Source organism: Rhinoderma darwinii, chromosome 4 (genome assembly GCF_050947455.1).
Source record: "Rhinoderma darwinii isolate aRhiDar2 chromosome 4, aRhiDar2.hap1, whole genome shotgun sequence".
NCBI lineage: Eukaryota > Metazoa > Chordata > Amphibia > Anura > Rhinodermatidae > Rhinoderma > Rhinoderma darwinii.
This window is the reverse complement of record NC_134690.1, coordinates 375,652,848-375,676,673: the sequence shown is the minus strand read 5'-3', so window position 1 is coordinate 375,676,673 and position 23,826 is coordinate 375,652,848. Positions and strand designations below refer to the sequence as shown.

Sequence of the window (23,826 nt, the reverse complement as noted above, 5' to 3'; positions counted from 1 at the left end):
ATGGATTCTTACCAGAGGGTTACGATAAGCTGTTTCTCAGGAGATATGTAGCGTCGCATGTTGGTGTCCTGGTATGTGAGGCCAGGACGCAGCTCCGCCAGATTGTGATCGAACGTCGGGATAGACATCCAACAGAAGCTGTGGAACTTGTCAAGGTGCTGCCATGTGTGATAGTGGCTTTTCCTGAGCTTTTGAGAGACAATGGGGTGAACCCAATGCCTCCTACTCCTCAGTTCTTCTTCCAGCATATGCGTCAGGCAGAGGAATCAAACAGAGCTCTGTATACTATGAAAGCAATAGAAATTGCTGCCGGAGCGATCCTTTGACCTTGTTGTGGCTGTTCACGTTGGGTTGGGACAGGAATAGTGACAATTTCCTGCTTGCGTTTTTCTTGCGAATATGTGAAAACGAATGACATACGGACAGCACGCAATTGTAAAATACGTTTTTGCCCCGAATTACGCCCGAAAATAGCGCCTCGATAGCGCTGACAAACATCTGCCCATTGAAAGCAATGGGCAGACGTTTGTCTGTTCACACGAGGCGTATATTTACGTGCCGCTGTCAAATGACGGCGCGTAAATAGATGCCCGCGTCAAAGAAGTGACCTGTCACTTCTTTGGCCGTAATTGTAGCCGTTATTCATTGACTCCAATGAATAGCAGCGCCAATTACGTCCGTAATGGACGCGACGTTCAAGCGCCTGCACATGCCGTTACGGCTGAAATTACGGGGATGTTTTCAGGCGGAAACATCCCCGAAATTTCAGCCGTTACGGACGCTGTCGTGTGAACATACCCTAATTATAGCAGCACGGCCCGTAAAATAGAAAAATAGAACATGTTCTATTTTTTTAACGGCACGGGCACCTTCCCGTGAGAAAACGGGAAGGTACCCGTGGGTAACAGAAGTCTATGAGCCCGTTATTGCGGGTCGTAATTACGACCCGCAATAACGGGTGTTTTTACGGTCGTGTGCATAATGGGAGCACGGCTTGGAAAAACGACCGGCTGCCTGTGGCCGGCCATGCTCATCTCCTGAAATGCTCTGTGCTGCCTTAAACTCTGTGGACAGGTCAGGATCCTGTTTCTTTTAAATGCTGCTAGGGAACCCGCTCGATCCACTATATAAGGCTGCGCTACAGTGCAGCATTTAAAAGAAATAGGATCCTGACCTGTCCACAGAGTTTAAGGCAGCACAGAGTATTTCAGGAGATGAGCGTGCAAATTCAGTGCTGCTGTGAACTCTGCTCTTACCATTACGTAGCTCTCAGTCTGTTACCTCTCCTCCACTACTGTCCTCAATAACACCTTCATGATTGGCAAGTCACCACGTAACGGTAAGAGCAGAGTTCACAGCAGCACAGAGTATTTCAGGAGATGAGCGTGCGGATCTTGTGCGCAGTGGTGACTTGCCAATCATGTGAAGGTGTTCTTGAGGACAGGAGTGGAGGAGAGGTAACAGACTGAGAGCTACGTAATGGTAAGAGCAGAGTTCACAGCAGCACAGAATATTTCAGGAGAGGAGCGTGCAGATTCTGTGCTGTTGTGAACTCTGCTCTTACCATTACGTAGCTCAGTCTGTTACCTCTCCTCCACTCCTGTCCTCAATAACACCTTCACATGATTGGCAAGTCACCACCCCACACAAGATCCGCACGCTCATCTCCTGAAATACTCTGTGCTGCTGTGAACTCTGCTCTTACCATTACGTGGTGACTTGCCAATCATGTGAAGGTGTTCTTGAGGACAGGAGTGGAGGAGAGGTAACAGACTGAGAGCTACGTAATGGTAAGAGCAGAGTTCACAGCAGCACTGAATCTGCACGCTCATCTCCTGAAATACTCTGTGCTGCCTTAAACTCTATGGACCGGTCAGGATCCTGTTTCTTTTAAATGCTGCACTATAGCGCAGCCTTATATAGTGGATCGAGCGGGTTCCCCAGCAGCATTTAAAAGAAACAGTGTGTGTGTTTGGGTATGTGTCTTTGTCTGTTTTTGTTTTTATATGTGTATTTGTGTATATGTGTGTTTGTGTATATATGGGTGTGTTTGTGTATATGTGTTTGTGTATATGTTTGTGTATATGTGTGTGTATATATGGGTGTATGTGTATATGTTTGTGTGTAGATGTTTGTGTGTGTGTGTTTTTGTATATGTGTGTGTTTGTGTATATGTGTGTATATGGGTGTGTGTTTATGTGTGTGTTTGTGTACATATGGGTGTGTTTGTGTATATGTGTTTGTGTATATGTTTGTGTATATGTGTGTGTGTATATATGGGTGTATGTGTATATGTTTGTGTGTAGATGTTTGTGTGTGTGTGTTTTTGTATATGTGTGTGTTTGTGTATATGTGTGTATATGGGTGTGTGTTTATGTGTGTGTTTGTGTATATATGGGTGTGTTTGTGTATATGTGTGTGTATATATGGGTGTATTTGTATATATGTTTGTGTGTAGATGTTTGTGTGTGTGTGTGTTTTTGTATATGTGTGTGTTTGTGTATATGGGTGTGTGTGTTTATGTATGTGTTTGTGTTTATATGTGTGTTTGTTTATATGTGTGTATATGTGTGTTTGTGTATATGTGTGTGTTTGTGTATGGTTGTTTGTGTGTGTGTGTGTGCGTGTATATATGTGTGTAGGTGAGTAGAAGTATTGTTATTGTTCACATTGATAACTGTTTTTTTATGTTGTTGCAGATTTTGATGTACCGATTGGACTACATCTTCGATTCGTTGGACTACTGCGTAGATCTACGTTTTTTCAAATTTTAATAAAATGGTTAACGAGGGTTTTGTTGGGGATTTCTTATTTCAATAAAAAAGAATTGTCTTTTTTTAAACTTTATTAGTGCCTAGATAATGGCAGTTGGCTGATTGACAGCGTCCATTATTAAGGCGGTACTTAGTGTTAGCCGGTGCAGAGGCTAGCACTAACCACCCATTATTACCCCGGTATCCACCACCACCAGGGGTGCCGGGAAGAGCTTGGTACGATCCAGTACCCGACCATCTGTTGTGATGGTCGGGTATTGGGGCGGCCGTAGGCTGGTATTATGAGGCTGGGAAGGGCCAAAAACAGTGGACCTTCCCACCCTTGTAATGCTAGGCTGCTGCTGATGTGTTGTATCGGGCTGGTTATAAAAATGGGGGGGACCCCACGTCGTTTTTTTTTTTTTTAATTTAACAAATTTAACAATAGACGTTGGGTCCCCCACATTTTTAATAACCAGCCATATACAAGGCCGCAGCAGTCTGGCATTACATGGGTGGGAAGGGCCACTGGTTTTGTCCATTCCCAGGCTAATAACACTGTTGTATGTGGCTGGTTATGATAAATTGGGTGGAACCCCATGTCTTTTTTTAAAAAAAAATAAAATAAATAAATAATAAAAAAAAATGACGTGGGGTCCCCCCCACTTTTATAACCAGCCAGATACAACACAGCAGCAGCAGCCTAGCATTACAAGGGTGGGAAGGTCCACTGTTTTTGGCCCTTCCCAGCCTCATAATACCAGCCTGCGGCCGCCCCAGAGCCCGACCATCACAACAGATGGTCGGGTACTGGATTGTACCTGGCTCTTCCCGGCACCCCTGGTGGTGGTGGGTACCGGGGTAATAATGGTGGTTAGTGTTAGCCTCTGCACCGGCTAACACTAAGCCTCGCCTTACAGCGGCCATTACTAAAGTGGTAGTAATAAAATTTGAAAACAAAAAGACAGATATAGATAAAATATTTTATTGAAATAAAGCACCCCCAACACAACCCTCATTAACCATTTTATTGTAGAAAAAAAAACCGTCATCGAAGTAGTCCTCGAAACCGACGTAGTCCAAACACCAAACCTGTAAAAAAAAAAATAATGAAATAAAACATGTCGTAGGCTTAGATTCAGTTTAATGTGTGATACTGACTGTTATACCATGTATAGAAGCCTGCCGCGAAGTTGACTTTGATACAGGGCGCCAGCAGACAGTATCATACATGGCCATACAGACATATATACAAACAAACATACATGCAAACATACATACATGCATACATACATATATACAAACATACATATATACAAGCATGCACATATATACATGCAAACATACACACATATATACATACATACATGCAAACTATCATGCATACATGCATACACACACATGAAAACATACATACATACAAACATGCAAAGATACATACATACATACATACATACATACATATATACAAGCAAACATAAATACATGCAAACATAATTACATACATGCACATATATATAAACATACATGCAAACATACATGCAAAAATAAAAACATGCAAACATACATGACAACATACATACATACATTCAAATATATACATGCAAATATACATACAAACATGCACATATATACATACATGCCAACATACATGCACATATATACATACATACATGACAACATACATAGATGACAACATACATACATACATGCATACATACATACATACATAAAATGCAAACATACATACATACAAACATCCATTCATGCAAACATACATACATGCAAATATATACATGCAAATATACATGCACATATATACATACATGCCAACATACATACATACATGCAAATATACATACAAACATGCACATATATACATACATGCCAACATACATGCAAACATACATGCACATATATACATACATACATGACAACATACATACATACATGACAACATACATACATGCAAACATACATACATACATACATACATACAAACATACATTCATGCAAACATACATACATACATGCAAACATACATACATGCAAATATATACATGCAAATATACATACACACATGCACATATATACATACATGCCAACATACATACAAACATACATGCAAATATATACATACATACATGACAACATACATACATACATGCAAACATACATACATACATACATGCAAACATACATACATACATACATACATACATACATACATGACAACATACATACATGGCAAAAAAATAATAATAATACGTTCATACTTACTTTCCTCCTGTCCGGCCTCCAGCGATGACGTTTCATCCATATTGCCGCTGCAGCCTGTGATTGGCTGCAGAGGCGGTCACGTGGGATGAAGCGTCATCCTGACGTGCGTGACCGCCACTACAGCCTGTGATTGGCTGCAGCGGCGAAAGGGATGAAACGTCATCGCTGGAGGCCGGACAGGAGGAAAGTAAGTACGAACGTATAATTGTTATTTTTTTATTACATTTAAATTGTATTTTCCGTGCGCCGAGCATGTACTGTCAAGGTTGCTGAAAGAGTTAGTGCAGCCCATTAACTCTATCAGCACCCTGGACAGTAGCATGCTCGGCGCACGGAAGTGACAGGTTCGGTCCGAACTAGTTCGGTCCGAATCAAACTTTTTTGTGAAATTCGGCGAACTAGCCGAACCGAACTTTTGAAAAGTTCGCTCATCTCTACTCAGAACGTCACATCCTGTGATGCAAAACAGGAGGCGCCATCTTAGAAGTGCACGCTAAACACGTTGCCTCAGTGACGTGTCCTAGCAATGGACGTTACTTCCGGTGTGACACCACGTGGAGACTGAATGCAGCGGCTTCCTGGAATACACGATACAGCGTGTGACGTCAGGAAGCTCGTCTCAAAGCATGACAATCAATACTGAGGTGAAAACAAAGCGGCCATAATTACCTTATGAATAGAAGTTAACCGGCTGACTTGTATCAAAGTGTAGACTCCATAAGCCAGGGTAACTATATACATGCCGAGAGACAGCCCAGAGACTGTATACAGCGATGTATAATCAGGGGCGAGGGACATAGACGTTCTCTGTATACAACCCAGAGTCTATGGTTTGTAAGAACATTCAGGAAATATATATAGCGCCACATGTTCTTCTTCTGGTCTCTATGAGCAGATATCAAAAACTGGAATGTCACATTTGGTGGAGTGGTCAGTGACTGAATTTTCTTTTTATTTTGCTTACGTATCAGTAGTGTCAGACTGGGGTGCCTTGAATACACCAGAATAAATTATTCTGTGGGTTTACTCTCCATCATGTGCACGGCCATTTTTAATTGTATTGTAATCTTTGTTGTTATTATAGCACACATAGGATATATCATTAGCACGGTCTAATAGGTTATTTGTGGATGATTCCATAAGAAATAGTCCCCATTGGCAGGTGATTGGCTTATCTTCTGCTGGACACTAGTGGGCCAGACTAGTGTCAGAACCTGACCTACAAGAGGATCCTCTGGTACTCTGCTGAACCAGTACAACCCTGGTTATTAGGCATTATGTAAAGGTGCTAAAGGGTGTTGGCTTGATTGCTGAAGAGAAGGAAGCCACTGGTCCCAGGATGAGAATAAAAAAGAAGACTAAAGTGATTTTTTGTATTTATTTTTTTAGGGAGTTTTTTTTTGGGTGGGGGTTAGGAAAGATTATGGGGACAGGGAACAATAAAGTTAGCTCCCTGCTTGAAGTGCTCCTTATTTCCTGAGCATACTCTTCTTCTTCTACTGCTTTTGGCCTATAGTTGGCATCCATGTTTGGTTTTCCAGGTGTGATGTGGACTCACATAACAATCGTCCATGAAGATATTTGTTCACAGTTGTTTCCAGCATAACTGGTGATAAAGCCATGCTGTCTATGGTGTTTGATGGAGCCACAAATGACAAGCCTTGGTATAGGAAGCAGGCCTGGTGCAGGATCTCTAGTTCCAGAAGAAGAGGTACATCCTTGATGGTATGAGTCATATATTGATAGAACTTTTTTTTTGCCTCCTGGGCATGCTCTTCTTCCTCTACTGCTATTGGCCTATAGTTGCCATCCACGTTTTATTTTCCAGGCGTGATGTGGACTCACATAACAACTATCCATGAAGATATTTGCCCACAGTTGTTTCCAGCATAACTGGTGATAAAGCCATGCTGTCTATGGTGTTTGATGGAGCCACAAATGAAAAGCCTTGGTGTAGGACGCAGGCCTGGTGCAGGATCTCTAGTTCCAGAAGAAGAGGTAAATCCTTGATGGTATGAGTCGTACGTATATTGATAGAACTTTTTTTTTTTTGGCTCCTGGGCATGCTCTTCTTCCTCTACTGCTATTGGCCTATCGTTGGCATCCATGTTTTATTTTCCAGGCGTGATGTGGACTCACATAACAACTGTCCATGAAGATATGTGTCCACAGTTGTTGCCAGCATAACTGGTGATAAAGCCATGCTGTCTATGGTGTTTGATGGAGCCACAAATGAAAAGCCTTGGTATAGGATGCAGGCCTGGTGCAGAGGTTTTAGTACCAGAAGAAGAGGCGCATTATTGATGGTATTCTGTGAATATTAATAATTAGAATGAATTTAGTGTAATAAATAACATTTATATTTTATACTGTATATTTAATAATTGAAAACATTGCATATGATAATTTTGATAGATTATATCCCAGTTGGAAAAAGTCAAAACAAAATAAATGGTGCAAATTATACTTTTTCCTTTGCTCCTTTCTTATTATTTTTTTAATACTGACTTTAAGCTTAAAAAGTTCCTCCAATGACCGTGAGAGACATGTCCTCTACCAGAAATTTAACACGGATACAGCCTGGAGAGCAGATTGTCTGGTTACCTATAGATGTGTCCTCCCTTACTTTTCCTTTAATTGCATTGTGTTATACAATTTGTTATGATACCAATTCAATACAATCTCGCGCCATCAGTAAAAAAACGGGGTTTTTTTACATGGGAGTCTACGGACAACAGATGGCTAACAGATGACTCTGATAGCTACCATCTGTCAGCCATCCACAGCTCATGGCTTACTATGTTAAAAAAGTATACGTTTAACATATATGTTTTGTTACTGGATGGTGTCATATATGTTTTTTTAACATGGGAGTCTATGGGCTCAAATGGTTGATGGATGGTATCGTTCTGAGGCATCTTTCAGAGGTATATACGTTTGTTTAACATCTTGGGTTATGTCGGATTTAGAGGGAAAGTCAGGGAGGACACATCTGTCAGTAACTATATGTCGTCAGAAGCCTTTCCTGCAAAGCCCCTTGGTGTATAATCTTGCTAAACAACTTTAATCATGAAGAACATAGATACTTACATTTGATAACGGAAGGAGCAGATCGCTTCCGTTTGATAGAACATCCACTATTGAGTCTCTGCATTGGTTTTTGATGGTTTATTCCAGATGCTGTTCTTTTGGCTGCACTGCAGTTCTCTCTGAATGTCTGTGAGTATGGAGTGTGATGACTGGTAGATGGCATGTCCTCATTTTCGGTGGTGTTCATTAAGAGCAGTCTGCCCCCACAGAAACGGCAATGTGCTCTCTCGTCTTTAAGACTTGTGAAACGTCCCACTCTATGGAGACAGAAAGTGGTTAGCAGACAGGAATTGGTCAGGAATACCAGACATTATAAGATGGACATGGATTTATACTTATATTATATGGCCATTTCATAAAAGATTGCTTGATAACCGAATGGAAGATGCCTCAATGTGTTTGAGTGAAGACAGTATATACCTATAGATTTACTTTCCTCTGTATATTCTAACATAAAAATAAATATCTAAATATGGAGGCCAAAAACACCAGACCCTACTGTCATGGATGCCAAAACCATGTCATTGCTTCATAAATATGGCATTTATGTCAATTCCATTTCTTAATGCAATTACTCCCAAAAATTGGCATTTATTGATAAATTACCTAAGTCTGCTATAGTGTAGAAAAAAAGTATAATGACAGCTCTGCTGAATCTGTAGTAAATGGCCAAAGATACATAATACCAAAAGTATCAGTCTGAAGTCATTCTATAATTTGTGAGTCTTTATAGGTACATGAAAATGAAATATCAACTTACCGGTTAAGACACCATTCGCACACGTAGTTGAATTTATAATTGATGTCATAGGTGTGGTATATGTTCACCGGTGGTAGCTCAGGGTGGACACGGGTGACACTTTGAGCATAGGACTTCCACAATTTGCCATGTCCATCTTTTTGCACTCCATTGATGAGCCAGCAGGCAGCATGACACATTTCGTGTATTAATGCATCTCTAACGCGATCTAAAGATAAAAAAAATAATATAATTTCAATAGGTATTAAAAGATTTTCTATCAAATATTGACATTCGAAAGCAGTCGTCATTTTTTTTTTTTTACATATTATGAAACTTACCTGCAGAGTCACAGACTTTTTCAGAGATCTCAATCTTGGAATATTGATTTACATCCCCCTGTACATTACAACACCGAGCAGATGTCGCAGTCAGTCTTTTACTCCAGGTTATTTGTAATTTATCAGGAAGCTAAAGGAGCAGTTGGAAAAATAAAAAACATTAAGATCTATCAAGCACAGAGCTAAATGCAGTCACATCTCCGAGCTGCTTAAATGTCTCGGTTGTGACTTACTTCCCATCTGAGTTTTTTACAACCTTCTGAAACCAAAGCTAATACACGGTGACTGTGTGATGAGCAGATTTTACCTATAATGATATCTAAAAATCACTTGAAAGACATTTTTCTTCCAAAATCAAGACAATATAGTTAAATCTCATAAATCTTCGTCCATGCATGGTAGGCCTCTTGCACAGATTACAGGGATTTTTAAACAGAAGTAGCTACATCTCTGGCCAAACTAATAGAGGCTTCTGGAGATTTGTGGAAATGGTCAGAGATTTACAGTAGTGTGTCCTATAGCACTTTCTCTTGGAAATCATTGGAGAATCGACTCATAGCTTTTGTAGACAATAATACGTCATAAGATAAATTTAAGTGGAATACACCTTTAAGTTGGCTATAGTTAATGTGGAAAATGCAAAACAAAATACATTGGTTACAGCCATGATGGAGCTTCTATGCCCTCTATTTGTATTGGGAACTCCAGATTTCTTCCATATGCTAAAGAAAAGGTCGGATTTGTCCATCGGAGTATCAGTAGATCCTCCGGTAGGGCTAGACACAAGGGATAACTCTTCTCTACCTCTAAGAAATATCATGAAGAGAGTTCACAATGAGAAAACGTACGTCTGCATGTGTAACCCAGAGATTGACAATACGATACCTGGTTGTTAAACACGGTCTGGTTGTATAGCTTGTACAGTCGTGTTACCAGCTCCTGTTTGGTCGCCTGGAACTGACTCATGTAAGGGGATGTGGATGATGTTATGTCCTCGATAAAACAGTTATGGATGTTACATTTAGGTCTCCTGAAAGAAATAAAAGATCATATATCGAACTTTGATCACCTAATAGAGGGACAATATGAGTAACTGTTGTATCTGCCATAGGGGTATGACATATAGCAGCCATAGATTCTGACAGGGGGAAGCTTGGCAACAAAGTACACCTCCCCTACGGAAACATGAATCTGCATATAACTCACCTTTCCTCTGAAGTGGGGTCCTCAAGATATTCAACAGGGTCTTTATCTGTATAGAAATATGCAGCAGTGAAAATCTTTTCCAAAATGTAAGATAGAATCAACATTGGAAGGTTTATATTAACCCCTTAAAGGCCATGTATACCTTTGAACCCCAATTTATTTGTTTTAGGTGATTTAAAAATGTACTTTAATTAAAAAAAATGTTTACGATCAAACTTCTATGTATCCTCTATACATAAAAGCTGTATCTTTTGTCAAAGCCGCGGCCGTCTTGTCATCTGAACTGACGGCTCGGCTGAAAGCTGGTCCTGTGTGTCTCTGATGCAGGATCCAGCAATCTAAGTTTAGTTGTCATGTCCACCCTCCCTCTGCCTAACCAACTAGATGCCGGGATCAAAGTTATCTCAGTCACAGTCAGGTACCCACGGAGATCGCATGGACACAGATACTATGCCTGCACACAATGGCGTACATGTATGTCGTTCTGCGGCAACTACACCCTGCAGGTGACATATATTTACATCATTCTGTGTTAAATGGCTAAAGAGGCATTTTAATTAAACGTAACAAATGAGAAAACGTACATAAATAATAATGTCTACAGGTAGGGTAGTAGCTACTTACAGGGGCTCTTGATCAATAAAAGGTTATCTGCCACTAGGAAGGACCTCTGTAAAGCTGTAATATAGACAAGCTTGCAGGGGCACTTGCACCCTACCCCCTGATATGCTGATCTTGGTGTGAAATCTAGCATGTGTTCATTGTAAACAGTACATACTAGCGGCAGTAAGCACTAGCAAGACTATGTCTAGATGTATTCCCATCCTGGCTCCAGATCATCACTTTATTAGACTATTTTAGCTCTTCTCTATTCTGGCACGTTGAAGAGGCCATGATTGTAGGGGATGTGTCTCAGTGACTGACTCCATTTTAAGTTTTAAGCAAGAATATGAATAAACATGGCTAGTATAAGAAACTAATAAGAGAATAGGATTCCCAGCAGATAGACCCTTTGGCTTTCACTACACATCAAAATATATTTTACAAGTCTGGTTACACTTTGATGTCATTGATGTTGTACTTAAATTGATGTCGTCCATAGAAAAGTTATTGGCACTGACCCGTGACAGCAGTTGTTGGTGTTATTATTACGCAGTCATCGTCATCGCTGTCACTGACCACTGGAGATTCCCACTGCTTAGAGGCATCAGTAGCTTCTGTATCAGAAGTCCTGAGTCCTGAGAATAACAGAGAAATGAACAATGTACTATGTCCAATAACATAAATCTAGATTGTATCTATAAAACACAGCAAATGACATCTTACTTTTGCGAATTGGTGTTTCCTCGCTTCTAAAATCATCATCATCATCATCAGAAATCACAATGACATTGTTGGATCTGTAGAAATAAATATAGACATATAATGAGTGGGGAAAATTCTAATATTAGGACCTCAAAACTCGTATTAACTGGATAAAATTGTCAATAGCAGTAGATCAGGGAATATAAAGTAATACAGAGCCCACAAACCACCAGGATCTTATATGAAGCCTGGATAATGCACGCTGGTGGTCCTCAATAGAAATATCTCCTAATGGGACCTGAGTTCAGCATTGGAGAAGATGTGTTATTATCCTACCTGTAGATGTCATTGCTTGATGATGGTAGCGGTGTATTTATATCTGATAAAGAAAGGTAACATTTATATATTAGCTTTTCATCATGAATAATAGCACTTATTAAAAGAAAATAAACAGGGCTTAATGGCGTTGTCCGGGATCAAGTAAAACAGGCCAAGAGGGAAAATGGCGGAAAATAATAAAAAAAAGCCACTGGCCTCAGCGGTGGCTGCCGTGGTTACTTGTGTCGTCGTGATGACATGTAGCTCAGCAATCAAAGACTAGCGGGGACCAGCGGGGGATTCAAAGGGTAAGTAATGCTTCTTTTATTATTTGATGCTATTTCCCTTGGCCTTCTTATTTTTAATTCCAGACAAACCCCTTTAACACACATCCCAGTCTACCAAGAAATCCTGGTCTTGGTCTCTAGATGATCACTGAGACATCTTATTCTAAATCTCATCCATTGTAAAAAGTGAAGTATCATATAATGAAAAGGAGATTTTCCAATATGTCCCTTTTAATGTGTTTTAGACTTCGCCCAACAAGTAGGCCACACTTCAAAGAGAATCTGTCACCAGCTATATGCTGCTCTATCTAAGGACAGTATAAAGTAGTGCCAGAGACCCTGATTCCAACTCTGTATTACTTACTTGTTAATGATCAGTAGTTTTTATAAAAAAATCACTTTTTCTCCTGCAGGCTGTATTCATGAGCGGCAGCTACTAGCCCCGCCCACCAGCTGCTGATTGACAGCTTTCTCCCATACTGTGCATAGGGAGAACTACCTGCCAATCAGCAGTGGGTAGGCGGGGCTAGGCCTCAGCTCATGAATATCGAGGACTACATAGCGCACGCTAAGTAATCCTCAATATTCATGAGCTGCAGTAATCACAATACTACCAAGTTTTACAGAGATCTGGGGTGGTGGGTATATCCCTGTATAACCAGGCTGGGAAAGTTTGCTGATTTACTCTGTGAGTAATGCCTGTTATTCAGCTTTCCCAGAAAGATATTCAGTAATAAATGTGAAGTCCCGCTTTTGAGTTTAACAAGAAATATGACTAGATCCCGGTCCAGGGGCCCAGACTGCAGAATAGTGATCGTGAAGACTGAATAGTGGGATTTATAACTGGATATTTTGATTCTTGTAGAGTGACATATCAGTGTACAGAGACTGTAGTGAATAGGAGCGCAGTACCTGGTTGGCGGGGTGTTAGCCCGGTATTGAAACCACCTTCCTGTTCTTGATTTGGAAGTCTTGGTTTCTTTCTGGGACGAGGCTAAAAAAAGAAAAGGAGCAATCCAATGTATGCACGACAAACAGCAGAGCAGCGTACATAATATACAGAACGATCACTAGAAATGAGTAACTAATAGTAACTAATAGCCACTAATACAGGATGTCACTTTTCATCTTCCCTCTCCCTGTACTAGAAGTATATGAGTAAGTTATGGCTGAGGGCACGGCATTACATCAGGTTAGGAATGATCATTTTTTATGTTTTTGGTGACCTTGTAACCGAGGTGTAACTTGAAGTACCTCAGTCTCAATGCAAAATCTGTAACTGGACCCCCCACCTATCATGTGCCATTTATACTACAGGTGTCTTCTTATGTGGCAGGGGTTCTTCTGTGACTATGACAGTAACTTCACGCCACTTATAGATACACCCCTGCCCTATAAAATAATATGTATTGGTGGCCTAGCATGCAGGGCTTAAATATATTTTGGGAAGTTGTAAGGCAAGTTATGGTGGCGCTGAAGGGGAACTAAACACTTGCTGCTGGGTTCCTCCATAAATTATAGCTGATCGCTGAAAGTCCCAGCAGAAGAACCCCCTGTACATAGCTTATCTGTAGGGGATCCAGACATAGCACTCACTGTAGTTCCCAACTAGTTATAGCTCCCCCCGACAATAGAATAATAGCACTTATCTCCTACAATGTATTGATAAGAACCTGGTAAACAAGGTCTACTATTTTTATGGACTGTCCATGTATTCATAGATGGTTGGCAAGTGCATTTCATATACAAGCTAGCAGCAGAAAGACATGGGGCACTTGGCCCAGCACAAAATAGTGTCATTTTAGGGAAGTGGTGGCTCACCTGATGTAAATCCTCGTCACTACTAACGTCCTCTGAATCGGACAGAACAATGATGCGTTCAAAACGCTTTTTTTTAGCCATTTTCACAATGACAGCAAATCACAATCCTCACTCTATAAAACGCCTTCAATCACCCTCAGTGGGATTATCTATACCGTGGCATTTAGAACTGTCTGTTATACTGTGACATCATCAACATGACATTGATATTGTGACTTCATTATAGGAACATCCCCAGATGTGTCATGTGACATTGATATTCTGATACTATTACATATATGTTATTATATGAATATATATATATATATATATATATATATATATATATATATATACATATATATATATACATATATATATATATATATATATATATATATATATATATATATATATACATATATATATAGTTATAAATCTATCTATCTATCTATACACATATATATATATATATATATATATATATATATACATATATACAGTCCACTTGTAGATGAACACAGCACGCCATACAGCTATATATTAGCCCATGTGCACGCTGTCAGAGGATAAATCAGTTCCCCAATTGAAATGCATAAAAACCATAGAACAGAATAACGGCACCAGGACTTCCAGATAGATGAAAAAAGGGTGGATTTATTCACCTCAAGTGAGCAGCGACGTTTCGGTTTGTCACAGAACCTTTATCAAGCTGTCACAGCTTGAGAAAGGTTCCGTGAGAACCGAAACGTCGCTGCTCACTTGAGGTGAATAAATCTACCCTTTTTTCATCTATCTGGAAGTCCTGGTGCCGTTATTCTGTTCTATGGTTTATATATATATATATATATATATATATATATATATATATATATATATACATTATATAAACCACTTAGAATAATATAGTGGGATAGAGGAGCATACTTTTTTGCCACTAGTTTGTTGGGAGCAAAAATGGCAAAAAAATTTTTTTTAACTTGTACAGAAACAACAAAATTCAGTACAAGATATTCTGAAGCAACGTATGATCAGTGCCGTTTAACTCCTTAGATGCCTCGGTCAAAAGCGACCCCTGCATCTAAGTTCCATCTCTCAGCCTATAGGTTGCACGAAGCTGATCAATTGCTATGGCCATCTTAGTATACCTATTAGGGGCCAAGGATGCAATAAAGAAGCATTGCAGTGTATTATTATAAAGCAATCGGGAGATCCCATGGTCGAGTCCCCTGTTCAAAATATAAAAATATGAAGAAAAATTGTGTTTTTCCCTCTGACATTGCTTTATTATAAAAATAAATAAAACTGCACATAATTGTTATTGCCAACATTCTGAAATATATAATTATGAAAAGAAATCATAATTGAACATGAAATCATGTTACAATCGTAGACAAGGTCCATTTTGTATCGCCTTGGCCGATTGTAATAATATGTAATTTAAAGTCACCTTGATGTGACATTCCCAAGCTCACACACACACTCACACGCGCCCACACACATTTAGGATTTTACCTGTGCGGTACATTTTGGGTAATGCTAACACCGTCGGTAGCCGATAATGAAGATGATAACTTAAATATCTCAGCGAAAAAAGAATCCTATCTCAAAATCGATTGCGGCATTGTTTCCATATTGGAAAGAGTTTTCAAATGACCCCCCGTGCCATTTAAGATTTTGCGGCCCCCGCCCACCCCACTGCCCCCAAGGGGGGGGCGGCTTTGGCATTAACTGTTAGATTTTATGACCACATTATATCCCACCAAATTTCAACCCTCTACCTCGAGCCGTTCAGAAGTTATCATGGTGTTGCGGAACTTTTGGTGGGTACTGTATATGTAATGAGCTTTGTTCTGGTGATGTATATATGTACTGAGCTTGATTTTAGTACTGTATTTATGTATTGTGCTTAGTTCTGGTAGTGTATATATGTATGCTCTTGGTTCTGGTGTTGCATTTATGTACTGATTGGTTCTGGTGTATTTATGTACTAAGCTCGATTCTGGTGTTGTACATATGTACTAAGCTTGCTTCTGGTGTGCTATTTATGTACTGATCTGGGTTCTGGTACTGTATTGATGTACTGATCTTGGTTCTGGTGTTATATTTATGTGCTGAGCTTGGTCCTGGTGTATTTATGTACTGAGCTTGGTTCTGGTGTTGTATTTATGTACTGAGCTTGGTTCTGGTGTTGTATTTATGTACTGAGTTTGGTTCTGGTGTTGTATTTATGTACTGAGCTTGGTTCTAGTACTGTATTTAGGTACTAAGCTTTGCCCTGGTGTTGTATATATGTATTGAGCTTGGTTCTAGTACTGTATTTAGGTACTAAGCTTTGTTCTGGTGCTGTATTTATGTACTGAGTGTAGCGTCCATGGCCGCGGGTCGTCGGGTTTACTCACATCCCGACGCCCGCAGCCTGGGGCCTGATCCCATCGTTTCTAAAACCAAGCCGTTGAAGCTCAAGGTTGGAGTCCTTCATTTTGAACTACTTTGTTTCCTTGTTTTGCCCAAGGCCATCAATCCTGTTCTGCTGGGCCTGCCTTGGCTACGACTTCATGCCCCAGTCCTGGACTGGAATTCTGAAGAGGTTCTCCAATGGGGCTCCAAGTGCCATGGTCGTTGTCTGTTGCAGATCCATCCTGTCATGCCTCTTCTGCCTCAGTTGTTGGCGGGACTGACTCCCCAGTTTGCTCAGTATGCAGATGTTTTCAGCAAAAGGGAGGCTGAGACGATGCCTCCACATCGGACTTATGATTGCCCCATTGAACTGTTTCCTAATGCCTCTCTCCCCCGTGGTCGAGTATATCGTCTCTCCTTGCCAGAGTCTCTATCCATGTCGGCCTATATCAAGGAGAATCTGGAGAGCGGTTTTATACGAAAGTCTTCCGCCCCGGCCGGGGCAGGATTCTTCGTCGTTAAAAAGAAGGACGGATCCCTTCGACCCTGCATTGACTACTGTTGTCTCAACCAGATCACGGTCAAGAACAAATACCCGTTGCCACTTATATCTGAGCTGTTTAATCGCATACGAGGATCCAACATTTTTTCTAAGCTAGACCTACAGGGTGCTTATAATCTAGACCGGATTCGCCGGGGTGATGAATGGAAGACGGCATTTAACACCTGGGACGGGCACTATGAATACCTAGTGATGCCTCTCGGACTGTGTAACGCTCCCGCAGGGTTTCAGGAGTTCGTTAATGATATCTTCCGTGATCTCCTCTATGTCTGTGTTGTTGTTTATTTCGATGATATTTTGATTTTCTCCCCAGATCTGACGACTCATCGGAGGCATGTCCGTCAAATTCTACTATGGTTAAGGGAGAATCATTTATACGCCAAGCTGAAGAAGTGCGTCTTTGAGAAGAGTTCTCTACCCTTTCTGGGCTACATCATCTCGGATCAAGGTCTCAAGATGGATCCTGAGAAAGTGAAAGCTGTCCTGGAGTGGCCACATCCTCAAGGCTTAAGGGCCATTCAGCGGTTCCTGGGATTCGCCAATTTCTACGGGCAGTTTATTTCTAACTTCTCATCTCTGACGGCTCCCATCTCTACCCTTACCAAGAAGGGTGTGAACGCCAAGGTGTGGACTCCAGAGACAGAGTCCGCATTTATTAGCCTCAAGAAAGCCTTCACTTCAGCCTCGATCCTCCATCATCCAGATGTATCTCCAGGGAGGACTTTTGTTCGGTTGGCAGACAGGAGAAGAATTCTCCGCTGGGGACACAGTTCTAAACTGGCTGGGCACACTGGTGTCAGTAAAACCCGAGACCTTATTGCTCGTCACTTCTGGTGGCCCACGCTACCTAAAGATGTTCTGGACTTTGTCTCTTCTTGCAAGGTGTGTGCCTCTAACAAAGTTACTCACTCCAAGCCTGCCGGCCTGCTTCAACCTATGCCTGTACCCAATGCCCCCTGGCAGCACATTGCGATGGACTTTGTCACAGACCTTCCCCCCCTCAGCAGGATCTAACACCGTCTGGGTGGTGGTGGACCAGTTCTCTAAGATGGCACATTTTATCCCGCTGTCCGGCCAACCTTCTGCTCCTCGACTAGCGATTCTTTTCATTCTACACATCTATCGCTTGCATGGCTTGCCTCTACATATTGTGTCCGACTGGGGGGTTCAGTTTACTTCAAAGTTCTGTTGAGCCCTCTGTAAACTCCTGGATGTGAGATTGGACTTTTCCTCAGCTTATCACCCCCAGTCCAATGAGCAAGTAGAGGGGATCAACCAGATCTTGGAGAATTATCTCCGCCACTTCATCTCTTCGCAGCATGATAACTGGGTACAGTTTCTTCCATGGGCCGAGTTCTCATACAACAACCACACCAGTGAGTCCACCACTTCCACTCCATTTCACATTGTGTACAATCAACATCCTAGAGTCCCTCTTCCAGTGTCGACCACATCTCAAGTACCCGCTGCTGACTCTGCTTATGGGGACTTTTTGCAAATCTGGCAACAGACCCGGTCCTCTATTTTACTGGCAGTCGATCGCATTAAGTGAAAAGCAGATACTAGGAGAAGAGAGCCGTCTCAGTATCTTCCAGGGACTAAAGTCTGGCTGTCCTCTCCGAACATTTGCTTGAAGGTATCCTCATACAATTTTGCTCCCGGGTTGCTTGATCCTTTCGAGATTCTGCAACAGATAAACCCTGTCTCCTATAAGCTGCGGTTGCCTCCTACCCTCAGAATCCCCAACTCTTTTCATGTGTCCCTCCTGAATCCAGTGGTCCTGAACCACTACAGAAAGACTTCTAGTTCCACAGTTGCTCCCAACAGTTCTTCTGACATATTCGAGGTGAGAGAGATCCTGGACTGCAAGAGGGTAGGAGGAAGGACTTTCTATTTAGTGGACTGGAGAGGGTTTGGTCCTGAGGAGAGGTCCTGGGAGCCAGAAGAGGACCTCAGTGCCCCTGCGCTTATTAAGAAATTCCTCTCTCGCTCTGGCCCCAAGAAGAGGGGGCGTAAGAGGGGGATACTGTAGCGTCCATGGCCGCGGGCCGGATTTACTCACCTCCTGACGCCTGCAGCCATGGATCCGTGAGCGCTGGTGCCCATCTCCTTCCTAGGAGACGCCAGTGCTCACTTCCGCTCTGGTCTGCTGTGTCCCATAGGGTGAGCGCGCACACTCATGCCGGGCCTTAAAGGGCCAGTGCGCACACAAAGGTAATCCTCATCATTATCATCAACTGCCGTGATTTCCTGCTCTATAAGAAGGCCCCAGGCCTTCTGATCCTTGCCTGAGCGTTGTTTGTTTTCCCAGTCTGTCTTGCAAATTGTCCCTTAGTGTTTCCCGTTCCAGTGTTACCCGTGCCTTGTTACCTGTTCCTGTATCCCGTGCTGTGCCTATAGTGTGGAGTCCGCCACGTCCTGTGTCATCTGCCACATCCAGAGGAATCCGCCACGTCCTGTGTCATCTGCCATGTCCGGAGGAATCCGCCACGTCTGGCGCAACCTGCAGCACCTGTGTCATCCGCCACGTTTGGTGTTATATCCTGCACCCATCTCCATCAGTGCCATAGCTGCGGCTACTGTTTGGACTATCCAGGTACCCTTGTGCGGGACATTGTATTGCTGGGGTTTCGTGTTGTTTGGCCAGCTGCCTCCCCGCTACGGCGGTACGGCCTAGTGGGTCCACTAACCCGCTACGTAGCACTGAGCTTAATTCTGGTGTTGTATTTATGTACTGAGCTTGGTTCTGGTACAATATATATGTCAGAGCTTGGTTCTGGTAATGTATATACGTATGAGCTTGGTTCTCGTACTTATTTATGTACTAAACTTGGTACTGAGGATGTATATATTTATTGAGCTTGGTACTGTGTATATGTCAGAGCTTGGTTCTGGAGCTGTAATTATATAGGATATATTTATAATAACAAAATTGAGGGGCAGATGGAATTGTTTTCAATTCATTGTATATTTAATGGGAACCTGTCAGGTAGTTTTAACACCTTAAACCGCCACAATGCGGTAATACATGACCTGACAATATTTCCAAACATTCCCTTGTATGTTTTTTTCAGATGCAGCAAAATCTATAAAATCAACTTTTTAAACAGCGGACGCTGTACGCTAATTACCCATTATTGTTGCCAGATCACCTCGCAGGTCACTCGGATGATGCGCGAAATGGTGGAGGTCCCCAGCAGGAACCTTAAAATGCAGTGACGCAAATGAGTTCCCGATCGCCAGGAATCTAAAATAAAAATAAAAAAAGTTGAAAATTCAGTTGTACTTTGCATTTCAGAGTGACATGGTGGCAAAGGGTACAATGTTCAATTATGGATCTGTAAGCTCCATCAGGGTGACAATGTGGAAAAATGGAAAGTATGGATTCTTACCAGAGGGTTACGATAAGCTGTTTCTCAGGAGATATGTAGCGTCGCATGTTGGTGTCCTGGTATGTGAGGCCAGGACGCAGCTCCGCCAGATTGTGATCGAACGTCGGGATAGACATCCAACAGAAGCTGTGGAACTTGTCAAGGTGCTGCCGTGTGTGATAGTGGCTTTTCCTGAGCTTTTGAGAGACAATGGGGTGAACCCAATGCCTCCTACTCCTCAGTTCTTCTTCCAGCATATGCGTATCCTGTCAATAGAGAAGCCAACACTGAAGGGCACCGTCCACAGGTTTGAAAGTTATTTTGAGAAAACAAAAATCTCCAGAAACCAAAGCTAGTCAGGCAGAGGAATCAAACAGAGCTCTCTATACTATGAAAGCAATAGAAATTGCTGCCGGAGCGATCCTTTGACCTTGTTGTGGCTGTTCACGTTGGGTTGGGACAAGAACAGTGACAATTTCCTGCTTGCGTTTTTCTTGCGAATATGTGAAAACGGATCACATACGGACAGCATGCAATTGTAAAATACGGACATACAGAACGGATGCAGAAGCACAACAGAAGCACAATGGGCCATATTTTGCAGACCACATAACGGAAATGGTTGTGTGTATGAGGCCTAAGCGTAAAAACACACGGGGTGGCAGCCACACACAGTGAAATCGTGCAGGCATTTTCCACCACATGAGGCCGTGGATTCATCACCGTGTGGCTGCCACCTAATGTGTTTTTATCTTAAGGGCTCATGCGCACAATTTTAATTTTTTTAATTGTCCTATCCAGTTTTTGTGGATAGAAGACTGTATCATTCATTTCTATGGAGCCATGCACACATATTTTTTTGTGGTTCCGTGTGTCTGTCTTGCAAATTATAGAACAGGTTCTATTCTTGTCCATATTTGTGGTCCATCTCACTCATTGTAGTATATGGGTCCACAAAAATAAAAACGAATAGCACACGGAAGCCACTAGTATCCGAATCGGTCATGTGCAAGATGCCCAAGGCAAACAGTCTTGTAGAAATCCTGCAGATAACCCAAGTGTTAATTTCTTCTGATCTTTTCCATCTTCAGCTGGCAGTTGGCCGAGGGACTGAGCTTAGCTAAAGAATGATACCTTGGCCTGAGTTCAGACATGGAAGATTTTTCTCAACGCTCAATGGCCACGGGTGAAAAACGCAGAGAAAATCGCTGCAAGAAATTGCGGGCAGGTCAAGATTTTTCTGCCTGTAAAAAAACTCTGTGTGAACAGGGCCTAAGTGTTCCTAATCTCTTATTGCAGGCAGCAGTGAGGGAGGGCACCTTCTGCAGCCAGTTGTCTTACAGTCTGAGACAGGCTATTGAGAAGGAGGAGGGAAAAGTTCATCACCTGGGACACATATAGATTGTATTAGATATTTCTTACAGTTTTAAATGGAATATGAGACAGAATAGGATTAAAGGAAAGGAGAATATTCAGGAAGGAAGAAATTAGATATTTTAATCCCAGAACAAAGCCATTTTACTGTGAGTGGGGGGCTGATGGTCATTTTACTGTGAGTGGGGGGCTGATGGTCATTTTACTGTGAGTGGGGGCTGATGGTCGTCAAGCGGTTTTCACCCCTGACCTCCAACAGAAATTAATACGAGGCAGAAAGTACCTGTGGCGCTCGTTTGGAGTGCTTTTTTTCCTGCGTCTTTTGCATTAGCTTCAACTGCTTACAAAAATGCAGGCACAAAAACGTGAATAAAAATGTCAAATAATGCTGTCAATTCAAAATTCCAGAAATCAATGAAAAAATGGTTGCAGAAAAGAGAAGTGTCATGCCCTTTCTTCAAGCATTTCCGTCTCTGACCATTTTTGGCAGAGAAAGTGGTGTTTTTTGCCCATGGCGCTCAATGGCCACGGCCAAAAAAGACGCAGCAAAGAGAGTGCAAGCAGGTCAAAAACTGCCTCAAAATTCCTAGTCGTTGGACTACGTCAGATTCAAGGACTACTTCGATAATGGCGTTTTTATTTCCAATGAATTGGTTAACGAGGGTTGTGTGGGGCGGTTTTATTTCAATAAAATATTTTTTGGTAGATTATATGGTACATTAATTGGTGCGTCATTTTGCTCACAGTAAAATGACCATCAGTCCCCTACTAACAGTAAAATGACCATCAGCCCCCACTGACAGTAAAATGACCATCAGCCCGGCACTCACAGTAAAATTAATATCAACCCCCACTCACAGTAAAATGACCATCAGCCCGTCACTCACAGATGACCCATGTAGATAGTGCCACACAGCCCCCTGTAGATAGTGCCACACAGCCCTCTGTAGATAGTGCCACACAGCCCCCTGCAGCGGAATCCCCGTCCTGAAGCATTGCCAAATCTATTGCCGGGGATTCCACTGCAGGAGAAACCCCTGACGTCTCAGGCAATTGATGGACAGTAACACCAGCGGCTTCTCCTGGAGCTGAATCACAGGCCACCACACCGGCAGCGCTGTGGATGGGGATTCCATTTCGGGAGTTGCTTCTGATGTCGCTGTCCATATATGAACAGAGACATCAAGTGCTCCGTCCAGGAGCAGAAACCCCGGCCACAGGGGGATTCCGCTCCTTCAGGGAGCTACTGTGGCACTATGTACAGGAAGGGGGGGCGCTATGTACAGGAAGCAGGGCTGCTATCTACAAGGGGGCTGTAAAAAATCTCCTCCTCACATATATGTGAAGAGGAGGAGAGAAAGCACGGCCTAGCAGTGGTTCAGAGGAGTGTCGCTGCACCCCTGAATGGTTCTCACGGCACCCCAGGGTGCCGCGGCAACCCAGTTGGGAACCACTGCAGTGGTACATGACAGTATGTAATTTAAACATACCTGCCCTGGACCTAGTGCGGCGCCCTCCTGCTCTTCCGTCCATTCCCCACAGCGCTTCTTAGACTATGAGTCTTAGACATGCCCACTGTTCTCAGATTGGACACAGCTGCACACGTGAGCAGCTCTGGCCAATCCAATAACAGAGAGCGTGTATTACAGTCTGACGAGCGCTGGTGAAGCGTACCCCCTCCCCCTGCCCTGTGAGTGACCTGACCGCTGGTCAGTCAAGTCACAAGTTCAACTCGAAAATAAACAAAAAAGATTTTGCTGCTGCCCCCCCCTCTGCTGGACACCCTAGGCACTGCACCCCCAGTGCCTAGTGGCAATTACATTCATGCCTACATACTGAAGTTTCACATTGTGCAGGGACACATCCTCCTGACAAGGGGAATGGTAACACCCATCTGTCTATAGATACTCTGTAGATAGCGCCACACTGCCCCCCTGTAGATAGCGCCACACAGACCCCTGTAAATAGTGCCCCACACACCTCCTGTAGATAGCGCCACA

At 42.4% G+C, this 23,826-nt stretch overlaps 1 protein-coding gene across 1 annotated transcript; it reads right to left on the bottom strand.

The window, feature by feature from the left end:
- Positions 1-6,426: 6,426 nt before the first annotated feature.
- LOC142761366 (germ cell nuclear acidic protein-like) lies at positions 6,427-14,245 on the bottom strand. The gene is made up of 11 exons (XM_075864551.1): positions 14,141-14,245; positions 13,232-13,313; positions 12,051-12,093; positions 11,736-11,809; positions 11,531-11,647; positions 10,410-10,455; positions 10,089-10,233; positions 9,204-9,333; positions 8,884-9,091; positions 8,124-8,380; positions 6,427-7,344 (listed from the first exon to the last, which is right to left on the bottom strand). Coding segments are annotated over exons 1-11 (1,185 nt in total). The 5' UTR covers positions 14,222-14,245; the 3' UTR covers positions 6,427-7,342.
- Between the last annotated feature and the right edge of the window lie 9,581 nt (positions 14,246-23,826).